General features: G+C 31.5%; 1 protein-coding gene across 1 annotated transcript; it reads right to left on the bottom strand.

The window, feature by feature from the left end:
* Positions 1 to 5,033: 5,033 nt before the first annotated feature.
* HYD1 (C-8,7 sterol isomerase) lies at positions 5,034 to 9,058 on the bottom strand. Its single transcript, XM_022302719.2, has 4 exons — positions 8,820 to 9,058; positions 6,131 to 6,277; positions 5,922 to 6,030; positions 5,034 to 5,719 (listed from the first exon to the last, which is right to left on the bottom strand). The coding sequence occupies exons 1-4, from the start codon at positions 8,971 to 8,973 to the stop codon at positions 5,455 to 5,457; spliced, it is 675 nt and encodes a 224-aa protein (XP_022158411.1). The 5' UTR covers positions 8,974 to 9,058; the 3' UTR covers positions 5,034 to 5,454.
* Between the last annotated feature and the right edge of the window lie 5,073 nt (positions 9,059 to 14,131).

Below are 14,131 nucleotides of genomic sequence, written 5' to 3'. Positions count from 1 at the left end.
CAAGGGTTACATTATAAGCAAAAATGTTGTCAATAACTACATTAGTTTGGTTCCATCTTTTCCCTGTCATGACGTAATTTATTGAAATCTCATTATTATCTTCAGGTGCTTGACTTTCCTCGGTATTTTCATGAGTAGTCATGTTTAGGTTTTCTTCTAGGATATCCACATTCTTAATCGAGTCATTTTGATTATTGACTACTTTTCTTTTTTGAGGATTTTTATCTTTAGAACCCATTAGTCTCCCACGCTTTTGGCATGTCACAGACTCATTAATGACAACTTGCTGTATTTGGATATCAATTTTCAATGGAGCATTTGTAGCCGAGATATATGACTTAGTCACTTTCTTAGCATGTATAAACGCATCTGATAATTGATTTGCTATATTTTGAAAATGGATTATCTTCTGAACTTCAAGTTCACTTTGATCTGTACGAGATCTAAATGAGATAATAAAGATGCATTCCATGTAATTTCTTTTTCCAACTTCTTAATTCCTCCCTTTAATGTTGGAAAATTTGTCTCATTAAAATGACAATCAGCAAATCGTACAGTAAATGCATCACCTGTCAAGGGCTCAGGATATTTAATGATTGATGGGGAATCAAAACTAACATATATATATTTCCAACCGACTTTGAGGGCCCATCTTAGTACGTTGTGGTGGAGCAATGAGAATATATATTACACATCAAAAAATTCGCAGATGGAAAATATTCGGCTCTTGGCCATAAGCTAATTGTAATGGAGAATATTTATGATAGGCTATTGGCCTAATGCATGCAAGCAATGCTGCATGCAAAATAGCATGTCCCCACACAGATATAGGAAGCTTAGCTCTCATAAGTAATGGTCTCGCAATTAACTGTAATAGTTTTAAAATGACTTAGCAAAATCATTTTGTTTATGAGCATGAGGTACAGGATGTTCAAAACTTTTCCCAATTGTCATACAATAATTATTTAATGATTGGGATGTAAATTCACCAGCATTATTAAGACGAATGCTCTTAACTGTATAATCAGGAAATTGTGCTCGTAACTTAATTATCTAAGCAAGTAGTCTTGCAAATGCAAGGTTTCGACTTGATAATAAGCATACACATGACCATCCACTAGAGGTATCTATTAACACCATAAAATATCTAAAGGGTCTGCTTGATGGATTAATAGGTCCACATATATCACCATAAATTCATTCTAACAATGTAGGGGATTCTATCCCCACTTTAGTTAGTGATGGTCTAATGATTAATTTGCCTTGAGAGCAAGCATCACATGACAATTCATTAGATTGAAGAATCTTTTGGTTTTTGAATGGATGTTCATGTGAATTTTCAATAATTCTTCTCATCATTATGGACCCTAGACGACCCCATCGGTCATGCCAAAACCTTCAATAGATATAATATGTTTTTGGACGTTGCATATGTTGCATATGTTTCAATTACTCGTATATGAGTATAATATAACCCAAACATAAAGCAGATAGCTTTTCCAGTATACGTTTGTCATACGAGACAATAGATATAATATAGAGATATTCTATATTATTCTTGTTATCAGTCTCAATATGATAACTATTGCAACGTATATCTTTAAAACTCAATAGCTTTCTCTTTGATTAACTAGAGAATAATACATTGTCAATTGTAAATTTTGTTCCTCTAAGTAAAATAATATTTGTCTTTCTAAAACCTTCAATCAAGTTTACAGAACCTGATATTGTGTTGACTTTTTCATCTAGCATTGTCAAGTTAAAGGAATATTTTCTACTTTTAAGTGTTGTGTGCGTTGTTGCACTATCTGCCAGACATAGATCTTCATTGCTTATTTTCGAGTCATTCAATATATGAAAACTATTCATGCTTCTTCATTAAACAAAATAATTACAATAAGTAGAAGAGAAGAAAAAAAACTTGAAATACAAAAAGCCAACCTTAGCTAAAAAACACATGAAAGATAGATGAAGAAAAAAAACATTAATTTTGGATGTTTTCAAAATCAAATGAAGCATTTGCTAATTCCATCCATTGTGCCAATTTGTTCTCAAGGAGATTCAAGAAAATCTGTCACATCCAAATTTGTTATGTTGGCAGGATCAAATATATCACCATCCTCATATGCAAGATTTTCCTCCACATTTTTTCCCTTTTCTTTTAGGGAAGCCTGATAGAAATCCACCAAATGTTTCGACGTATGACAAATACGTGCTCAATGTCGAGTTATTCCGCATCGAAAATATTTACGTTCAACGTTTCTAGAATTCTGATCCAGTTGAACTTTTTCTTTATGATAATTATTTCATGTGGTTCTTTTGAAATTTGGATGATTATAATGATCACCACGAAAGAAATTATTATTTCTTCCTCTACCGCGGTCATGACCTCGACCACGGCCTCAACCTCGACTACGATTATTAAGATTCATAGCATTTGTTTCAAGGAATGATGTTGCTCCCGTTGGTTGAGATTCATGATTTCTCATCCACAACTCATTATTTTGCTCATCAACAAGAAGACATGATATGAGCTCATAATATTTTTTAAAACTTTTATCTTGATATTGTTGTTGCAAGAGCATATTAGAGACATGAAAGGTAGAGAATGTTTTATCGAGCATATCTTCATCAGTAATTTTTTCTCCACATAACTTCAATTTAGAATCGATTTTAAATAACGTAGAATTATAATCACTTACTGATTTGAGATCTTGGAGCCTCAAATGCATCCATTCGTATCGAGCTTGAGGAAGAATAACTGTTTTCTGATGATCATATCTCTCTTTCAAATTTTGCCATAAAACACGAGGATATTTTATTGTCAAATATTTCATCTTCAATCCCTCATGAAGATAGTGACAAAGAAAAATCATGGCTTTTGCCTTATCTTGACTTGTCGTTGTAATTCCTTCTTTGATTGTTTCTCCAAGGTTCATAGCATCAAGATAAATCTCAGCATCAAGTACCAATGACAAATAATTATTGTCATTGATGTCAAGGGCAGTAAACTCTAATTTTGAGAGATTTGTGATGGTAACATTATTACAAAGAAAATGTTTGTATATTAGAAATTTGATATATCATAAGCATGAAAAATCATCAAATAACCTACTTTTATGACCTACCTTAAAAGGGAAAATTGACAAAGGGTCAGATTGATAACGTCTTGTAAAATTATGGAGCAAAATGAGGAAAATGCAATCTCTTCAGTTTCTCTTAGAAATTCAACATGAATTTCCACCAAAATTCACTATCAAATGAACAATAAATTGCCACTATTTATAGGTAATTTGTACAACCATGAGTGTTACAATTGGACACTAATAATAGGTATAAAATAGACGTAAGAGACCTTTAGAATTTAGGCACTGAGACATGTGTCAATTTGACACTTGGAAACACTAAGCAAATGTAAATTTTGACACATGGGCTTAAGACATCTTTGACACATAAGTTGGGCATCTATTTTTTATAATGTTTATAATAGTATTGACCCATTGTTGTTTTACACTTCTCACAGTATTTCCCTCCATCAAAGGATCCATGAGTCTCCTCTCAATAATTTTTCTATTGTTGGGTTATTTTAAGAGTTACATTCATATGTGAAGTTCAAAGTATGATACCAATACCACTTCTAGCCAATGTAAAACTTTAGTTACACTCACCACCATTATACAATAGAAATATATTATTGGAAATATTTGAGTTATCAAAAGATACATCCTAAGAATTTGTTTTCCTCAATGCCAAAGAAACAAGTCGGTCTAACAAAAAGTTTGTTGGTGGTGAAATTAAGATTCGATACATGTACGCTCCAACTTAGTTCTGAGTCACCATAAGTGATAAAATGGACCATCCATATCTGCCAACTTGACATCATACCGAGTTGAGAAGAATAATCAGTCTCCACCGACCTTAGGAATCTGATCTAGGTCCGATTGCCGACCTGGGGGCCCGATAGCCGTAACTGCCGGTAGAATGGCTCCAACGGCCTTGTCCCTCCCCTACCTATAAAAGGAATACTCCACCCCACATATCAGGTATGCAATTCTCTCTGAGAACAATCTACTACAGTTCGATCTAACTTAGGCGTAGGAGTGTTTGTACCTTATACAGGTCCCAGTGTCTCAAGAGTCGCACCTCAGCAGCTCGCTCCAGTTAGTTTGTGACCGACCTGTGGAGCTCGGCGGAATTCTGCATCAACAAAGTTTTTTCCCTTAAAAATATGTTGTTAACAAGATCAAAAAGTATCAACTGTATTGGTCATTGTCATTATTTTATCTTATTTTTTTGTCATTGCATTATTGTATCTTTTCTTTTAGTACAAGTGATTATTTTATCATGAATTATCAACAAATGAATAAAGTATAGATATACAAATGAGTAACATAGATTGATTGTAGTAGATATAGAATGAACTCATATTAATTAAATGGCAGAATAATAGTAATGTGAAGATGATTATTTCTTTATAAGTTCAAATATATAAAGATTTGGAAAATCAAAAAACATGAAAGCTACGACCTAAAATAAAACTTCATTCACTACTTGTTACATCAACATCATATTAAAACTTATGTGAGGTCCACTAACGTTAAAAAATTATTTATAAAGACAAAACTATTACATCAACAAAGTAAATTGGGTTTCCATTGATTTTTCTGTAGTATAGCCATGGCTTCAAAACCTGCCCCTATCATGCTTGCTCCAACCATAGCAAGATTAACATTTTATTCAACAAAAAATGGCTGCCCAAAAGCTTGATTCATATTCCTACCACCAATTAAATAATTGATATTCTTACCAAAGCTGACTATGAGTGATATCCAAGATTGACAACTTATCTAAAACTGCCTGGCACAGGAACCTTGCAACTTTCCTTTCTTGACATTCCATCAAGGAATACTAGAACTCCAGAGGAGATCATGTGTTCAAACAGACACATAATGCATCAAAAAAAAAAAAGAAAGAAAGAAAGAAAAAAACAAAACGAACATATAATTCGACACGGTGATCGCTACATTCAAAGATTAACTAGCTCAAACAATCACTCATTCCCTTCTGCTCATTTATAGTACAGTCCATCCATACATTGAAGCATACAGTAAGAGAGAAGCAGATTTGCTGACATACAAGTTACAACAACAAAGATCTGAGAAACAATTTAACCAGTGTCCCAAAAAAGTTGTCGAGATGACCCTACAGTTAACTGGAATCATCTATGTCAATTCGACACCCAGAAATTGCAGAATCAACATAACTAACTCCGTGTAAGCACATCATCTTGGACAGACTTTCAAAAGTTCAAACTCCACAAACTGTCTTGTGTTCTGAATGTTACACAACTATTTTTTAGTACAATTCAATAAGAATTTTGTGCAGGTGTGGACAACCAACTTTTCATGAATCTGAGATATACGTCCACAAAATAAATTAATTGTTGAGAACTGCTTAGCGAATTTTTCTTTTCTTGTGGCCTTCACTGTTCATTGCTGCACAAATTTTCTTCCAACACCGTATGGCGATAAGCGAGGGAATAAGAATCCAGAAGGAATTTGCCACTACGTAGTATGCATAGTAATAAAATGGGCCAGAAGAAAAGTTGTCACCATCCAACACAGCAGTTATGTAGTACAAAAAAGTCCCGTAAAGCTGCCCCAATGATATAGCAAACTGCAGTATGTAACTGTATGACTTTTCTGTTGCTATTGCATACCTGCGAATTTTCCAGGCCAGCAAAATTGTTGAAGGAATAGAAAGGAAGAGAACAGAAGCATATACTACACCTATGTTCTTTTATTTTTTTTTATTTTTTTTTTTTTGAGACAAAACAATACATATAATACACCTATTCAAAACAGAAACTTCAAATGTAAATCCTTCAATGCATTTCTAAATTTCAGATGATAAAATCTTACATTGCTAAGATGCACGCTGGACCCTCCAAAACGGAAGTCAGTCCTTCAATACTCACAATTCCCGACTCTCTAGCAGCGTATCGAGAATCTCCCTTGCTGTATTCTTTCCCTGGAAAGTTGTGTACACGGGACATTAGAGGAACATCCACACAGCTCTTTCCTTACCACAGCAACTATGGTTATAAAGAAAGTGAATTAAGTTGACTTACAGACTTCAGCAAGGTAGAAAGAAGTCTTGTCCTTGTAAAATTCTGGAGAGAAAACAAAATAACCCTCCAAAATCATGTGGGTGAGGCCCGTAAATACCCACCAGCACATGAGCAACCTCTCAATCTTAGCTTTTTTGGGAAGTCGTCCTGTTATAAGGGGAAAATGAAGATAAAATCAGCAAGTATGGAACCATTCTAAACAATACTAACAAATATATGATAGGAATGGCCTTAGGTAATAAAGGGATATTATTATGGTATTGAGGGTACCTTAGTAATTAGATAGGGAAGTTTTTAGGGAGAGTCGTTATAAATAGAATGAGTGTGTAGGAATGAAGGTATCCAATTATTGAGTATGCTTTAGGCTTGAGTGATATCTCAAGAGGGGAGGGTCCAAGTACCTCTAATACTTGGTAGTTGTTGTAGTTCGTTTATCTTTTATCTTTCAATATATTTGGAGGTTCTAACAATATACTTGCAATGCTAAGAAACTATACATTTTTTTCATTGATAATTTCAAATTCCAACTCAAATGAAAAACAAATAGATAAGGAATAAGGATGCAGAGAGCAAGTATACGACATGAAAGGCAAAATAAAAGAACAAAAGGTGATGTAGAAAGCAAAATGTAGCATAGCTTGCAACATAAGTCCTCAAAATCTATTTTTACAACTTTATGCAAAGACAATGGTTATGTTGTATGAGATCTGAGCCCAGAAGGTCGGAACAAGGAAGGATGTGACACCAACCAGAGGTTTTAAGTTCACAAAGTTTTGAAACTTCTTCTATGCTTTCTTTTAAAGAAAAAACAAATGCCCAGACCCAAGCTTTCCTCCCCAACATCAAACCTTTTCTTTTATCCTAATGCTGCAATTACCATCAACCTCTTGATCTTTCTGAAAAGTTACTGAGACGGTACTCAATTTTCTTCTCCCTCATGGGTGCTAAATCATTTAACAATTTCTTTGCCATATTGCATGTTTCAAACAATATTCTCCAAGACTCAAGATCCATTTCCAATAGAAGATATGAACCATAGATTTAAGTACAAATTAATGAAGATATGCTATTGATATTAAAGATAAAATTAAACAGCACCGAACTCTTGAGTAGTCTCTCATTACTACTCTATGAAATCAACAACCCTTCATTTCTCCCCGTGAATTTGCACTATAACAATTGGTTGTTTGTCATTGGAAATTGTGACTCTCCGTACTTCCAACCCTTCGTACAATGTTTGAATTTATCACCCATTGTTAAGTGTTCCCAACTTTATTGATGGTGTTAGGATCTAATGTTTGTACAATACTACGTGAGGTACGGATTTCGTTTCTTTCAACTTTGGATTGTTCCTATTAAGCTTCTTCTGCGTTCTCCTTCTTTCACCGTCCTTTGATTCTCCTTATTTTTTCTAAACTGAAATTCTCCTTAGATTTCTTCTCCCTCATGAATTGCTAAGCCCCATTTATTAAAAATTCCATTTTTAGTTTTTTGTTTTTAAAAATGATGCATACTTCCCAATTTCTGTGGTATTTTTTTCACTATTCTTAATTTGAATTCTTAGTTCCCTTTAAGAAAAATTTTAAATACTACTTTTTTAATTTCGAAATTTTGCTTACATTTTGAAAATATTTTTATATGGTAGATAACAAAATAAAAAAGCAAAGAAAAAAAAAAGAAACACAGAGATAAAAAGTATGCTTATAAGCTAAATTTTCAAAATCAAAAAACGAAAAATAAAATGGTTATCAAACGGACCCTGGACCCTAAGTCATTGAACACTTCTCAACAATATTCTCATATATTATCCAAGACTTCAAAAGATCCATTTCCAAGGACGGGTGTTGTGATACTAATTCGATAGGAACCAAAAAATGAAGAAGTTAAGGGAAGTATGCTAGTAATTTTAGACAAAAATTACAACATTCCAAGCTCTTCGAGATGCCTAGTACTCTTCCCAAACTGCTCAAGAAAATCTGCCCCTCTCACTCCCCAATGCACTCTATTCATAACCACTCAACAAAAACAAACTTACCAGCCAATAACATTTTATCCTATTAGCATTCCTGTTCTTGATCTGGTATAAAGTGAATGGAAGAATAATTGTTTAGAGGAAGACTTTTATAGCCTTTTGTTTCAAGAGAGAATAATCATAGGAAACGTATTTTGCCATCATGTCAGAATACAGTTTGTGTTTCGTGTTAAAATGAAAATTAGATTTGTTCCGCCCTGATAGCCGTTCTAAAGTAATCACCTCCCAAAACAGCAGCACAAATCACACAACGAACAGCAAGATAAAACAGAGGAAATCTGGTGTCCTAAAAAAGAATCCGTCAATTGATCTGCATCTTCTCGAAAGAAAAAACAACAGAAAAAATAATTGAATGAAACTCAGAGTTGACCAAAACATCGGTTTCACCATCAGCCTTCGGGACAGGCGGCACATTCAATAGGCGAGATGCAATCAAAATTACCAGAGGAATACCCAAGAGACTTAAGAATCCATAAAATTGTTCGGTTTCCTCCAATTAATTCAACATATGAGCTCTACCAAGGAGACGGGATCGAAAACAATACAACAAGAGATTATGAAAACTATTGATCTCCTTCTCCGGCACGAAATCAAGCAGAGTTTGATGAACATAAAACAGAGTTTAAAGAATTACAAAAAGGAAAGTTGAGAAGATACCGGAGAGGGTCCAGACGAGAGAAGTGACCAGGATGGAAGAGAGGAAATAGACGCCGATAATGGTGGAGAATGGGAGTGAAACGGGAACATATTCGGAGAGTTGCAGATCTGCGGGGACGTAGGGATGGGGAGCAGCTTCAGATTTCCCCGCCATTGGCGACTTCCTTTTCCCCCTTGGTTTCAAGTTGACAGGATGGATGGAACGCACTGAGCTTTCAGTTCAGGACAAAACCAAACCTCGCCCCGTTCATCCTATTTATATACAAAAATTGGGATTTTTGTCTCCTAATAATCACGTTGGATTTTTTACTCATTTATTGAAAAACTTTTTTTTTCTTCAGTGGTTCGAACTTACAACCTTTTGATTGAAGATATGTGTCAATTATCGTTCAACTATGCTGGTTTGGATCATTTCTCAAAAAATCCTTATTTGTGACTCACACGTGTTTTTTACTCTTTTCAATTTTTTCTATATGAAAAAATACTAATTTTTCTTAATAGTATAATAATTAAACATTTATGGTATAATAAGTAAGTATTTATTATATAATAAGTAAATATTTATTATATAATAAATCAGCTTTATGGGATGATAAATGTTTAACTATCACAAATTCTTCACCAAACTTTGAATTTCAAAATCTCAACTACCTTATGTGTTCCATCTATTTTGCAATTCCAAAACACAACTAACGTTTTCCTATATTTCTCTCATACAAATATTCACGATTATTGTTCCAACATTGTCCCCACATTATCATCGAGCGTTGATTCAGCATCGACCTTGAGGGATTCGTTGAATACATAAATATTTGGAGAAATCCAAATTGTATGTTGGTTTGGTGACATAATGCATGCCCAGTCTCCCTGAAGTCTAGGTTCAAGGTTGTTCAAATCTAATTTTGAATCTTTTATTTTTTTGTAATCTCTCGAGCCCCTTGGAAGTAGGGGTGTTTAAAAAATCCGACAACCCGATGAACCCATTGGATTGGGTTGGGTTGGAAAAATCCCAATCCGACTAGGTTGGATCGGGTCTCGGGTTGATCCTTGAAAAAGTCGGGTTGACCCGATCCAACCCGACATACTGTTTATATATATATATATAAGGGACGTCTCGAGATGATATGTGGCCTTAGGCAAAATTTTGAATCGGAGGTCTTAATATGACTATTTTTTTCAGTTTAACTTTATTTTATTAAATGCTTCATTATCTATCATTTTTGTTTATGTTTTGATTTATCTATACATATTATTTTTCTACTATTTTATCATTTTTATTACTTTTACTTCTACTAAAAAAATTTATTGATAACATGTTTTGATATTCAATCCGTTTTTTGTAACACATTTTTTAGATTCAATAAGTTTTTATATTTTATATTTTCTCAAGCTTTTCATATTCATATTCATATTTTCTATAGACATGTTAATATTCTATATTGAAAGAAGCAAGTAAACTTAAACAAACCTCAAATATTAACGTGTTGAACAATATGAAATACATTTTAAAAAATGTAAAAGAAATGGAATAAGTTTTTAAACTTTGATTTCTATTCTAACCATTTTGATTGACAGAATTAAGTTAAAATTAGTATAACCTACCAAATATATTTATGGTAAAGTCTTTTTTTTAAGAGAATTTGAAAAATTTTAATTGTGAAAAAAATAAATAAAAGGAGAAAGAATACAGAGTATCTAAATTTTTAAGGGTTATGTTAATGTTTTTTTTAATGAAGTTTGAAAAGTTTTAAACCTGAAGAAAATAATAAAAGTAATTAGAATTGAGAGTTCTTTTGTGTATGGTTTTAAATATTGAGAATTTCATTTTCTGAGATGAATTGTTAGTATCCGAAAAATTTATGGTGAACTAGATGCTTGTGCATATTGGCTTGCTTAGTCAAACAGTGTTTCTTCCCTTAGGTTTACACATGTGTGAACAACCTCCTAATAGTCTCTTTTTCTCCATTGATTGCACATGTATTGAGGTCTCCATGTCCCGTCTTGTTATTTTTTCGTCTTATCATGTTTTTTAGTTTAATGGGCTTTAGTCCCATTTTCTTCCCAAAAAATTAAAAATTAAAATCTAGAGAAATTTATATGTTGAATTGATTATGAATTTTATATTTAATTAAAGATTTTTTTCAAGAGAATTATATTTATTATTAATTTGTATTTTCAATATTATAAGAACAAGATCCATGGAAAATATATTATTTTATATTTCAAAGTACATTTATAAGTAAAAACTAGAATAAATAGATGACAATATTATATTATATTATATTATATATACAAACATATATTTATATCTATCATTCTACAATATATTAAAAAGCACAGATGTGGAAGAAACATTTTTTGGACAATATTAACCATTACTTTTTTTTTTGTAATATCCAAATTTTCCTTCTTTTCAATTTTATGCTTCTCTCTCATTCATCCCTCTCCTCTTTTATGTGGGACTCTCTCATCTTTTCTCAATCATCTCTCTCTTATTTAATTATAATTTTCTTTCTCTCATTAACTTGTCTTTTTAGAATTTCTTTCATTAACTTTTGATTCTATTTCCCCCACCATCTAAGTTCTTGAAAAATTATTATATCTCTTAAATTAGTTAACAATTTATTAATAATTAATATGATAGATTTAAAAAATTAGTTTCTAAATTTAGTTTTGTTTTTATTATTTATTAGTTTAAATTTCCACAGAAATTTAAATATTATGCTATGATGCAATAATTTATCTTTGAAATATTATTTTACAATAACAAAAAGTAAATTAATAATTAACAAATAAAAATTATATAGATCAAAATTGACAAAATATATAATTAAGAAGTAAAATATGAGAATACCTATATTTTTAAATCGAGATATTAAATATCAATTTAAAATTTCATAAGATTTAACGTAAACAAATTATGAATATTGAACATTTTGTTTAGGAGAGCAAAAATTTTAATATTATTCTATTATGTAATAATTTGTCTTTGAAATATTATTTTACAATAATAATGAAAAAATTAAATTAATAATTAACAAATAAACATTATATATATCAAAGTTAGCAAGAAAAATATATTATTAAGAAGTAAAATACCAGAATATTCTTGTTTTTAAATTGAGATATTAAAATTTTCCTAAGATTTAACCTAAACAAATTATGAATATTGAAAAAAATTGTTAAGGAACAAAATTTAAATGCACCTGTAGAAACATAAATTTTGGGCCAATCATAAACGACCACGTCATTATCTATTTTATTTAGCGATTAATTATATATTAACCATAAATTAAAATTAAAAATAAATTGGCAATTAAAATATGTAATTGGGTCATATGAGTATTGGACTTGGAATCAATTTGGTTCAGAACATTGGCCCAAAACCCAATTTACCATGAAATCAAGTGGATTAATATTTTAATTTAAATAAATCTATTTAAACAATTGGGTTTGACCCAAAATTATTCAAGCCCAATAGCCCACCAAAGCCTATGGAAACCTCAATAAATAGAGGGGACCTTATTCATTTTCAGGATTCAGAATTTGAGAAGGGGGAGAATTCAAACCAAGTTGAAGATTCTCTCAAGACTTCAAGACTTTGAAAACTTGAAGACTTGAAGACTTTCGATACCATGTGGTGCACGTGTTAAAAGACTAGTATATGAAAAATATGAGGCCTCCTAATATAGGGGGCCTTAGGCGATCGCCTCACTCGCCTATACCATAAGCAATATATAATAATTATTAATTAATACCTTTACTTTTTATGTTCAATCTCAACCATCAATTTATCATTTAGGGTTTCTCTTCCTTGCTTCATTTTTTAATCTCCTCTCTAATCTCTTACTCTCCTCCATTGTTATCCAACACCAAACCCTCTCCTCCATTTTTGTCCACCCAACCAAGCTTGAAGCTCTCACCATCTCCTCCCGCCACCGCCGCCCGCTCCACTATCTTATCCCCCTACCCATTTTTTAAGTAGGTAAGACAACCTGACAACCCAACCCGACCCAACCCAAAAATCGGCCATCATTTTTCAATCCACCAGTTCCCACATATGGCCAACCCGAAAATTCGGGTTGGTCCCGAAAACACCCTTAACCTGACCCAACCCAACTCGTGAACACCCCTACTTGGAAGCTCGAGTTATAGAATCATACATGATTTCTCCATTTAATCATACCTTTTGTGATTCTCTATTATTTTTTATATAAATTTTTAAAAATTCATTTATATAAATATATCAATTAAAAAAAATAAAGTGGATATTCAAATCTTAATTTTCTATAAAAGTAATTTTCTTATTCAACACTTTTAAATGATACAATCATCCATCGTTTTGAATCATAAAGATTCTTTTTTCAATTTATACCTATATATTTATAGTCTCTTTGGTCTAATTGTTGCCGACGATTTCAGTGCTTATTTTTCTTTTTAGTTATACTACTATTGATATATATATATCAAATGTTTTATACTTAATTTTACTTTGAACTTGAAAATGAACGATTTAGAAAGTTAATTGTCTAATAACTAATAACTAATATTAAAAAATTTGTTTTATTTTTTTATATCAAATATAAATATAAATGAATAAAAAAGATATTTTTAAAAATTTAAATTGAATAAAAAACATTATAATTCTTATAAATAAAAAATTATACTTATTATTTCAAGTTTTGTTCTCTTTATTTCTGTTGGTTTTTTGGACATTAATCTCGGTTAATTAATTTAATTAATTAATGTTTTGATGATATCAAACATACTTAGTATTAATTGTTTTTGGTGTGTGAGAATTATTGTTATAAAACATAAATTTATTATGAGCTTCAATAATATTATATAATTTACTGATAATACACATTTTATTTAATAAAGTGTTTTAGTGTTTTGAAGTATCCACGGTGTAAAGCTCGTTACAACGATTTCAACGACTATTAGATCATCCAAATCGAAGCTCAAATGGAGAAGTTCGATCCAAACAAGTTGAAAGGAAAAATAACGAGAGGATGATGTGGCAGTTGAATCTACCGAGCAAATTAATAAAATGGCGACATGTGGCGATGTGAAATTTTTTAGTTTAAAAAAGAAATGGGAAAGAAAGAATGAAAAAAAAAGAAAAAAAAAGAGAGAGAAAAGAGCCGTTGGGATTTTTTATTTGAAACTTTAGTTACCGTTTACACACATATATAAAATATATAATTATATATAATTATATTATATTTTTAAAAACAATTATTATTTTATTCAGTTAAATCTCAATTTTTGATTTTCATCCATTAAAGATCCAATGACCAAAATTTAATCTG

Source organism: Momordica charantia, assembly GCF_013281855.1.
Source record: "Momordica charantia cultivar OHB3-1 chromosome 5 unlocalized genomic scaffold, Mcharantia_2.0 BLBB01000005.1, whole genome shotgun sequence".
In the NCBI taxonomy this organism is placed as follows: Eukaryota; Viridiplantae; Streptophyta; class Magnoliopsida; order Cucurbitales; family Cucurbitaceae; genus Momordica; species Momordica charantia.
This window is presented reverse-complemented; position numbering and strand designations above follow the sequence as displayed.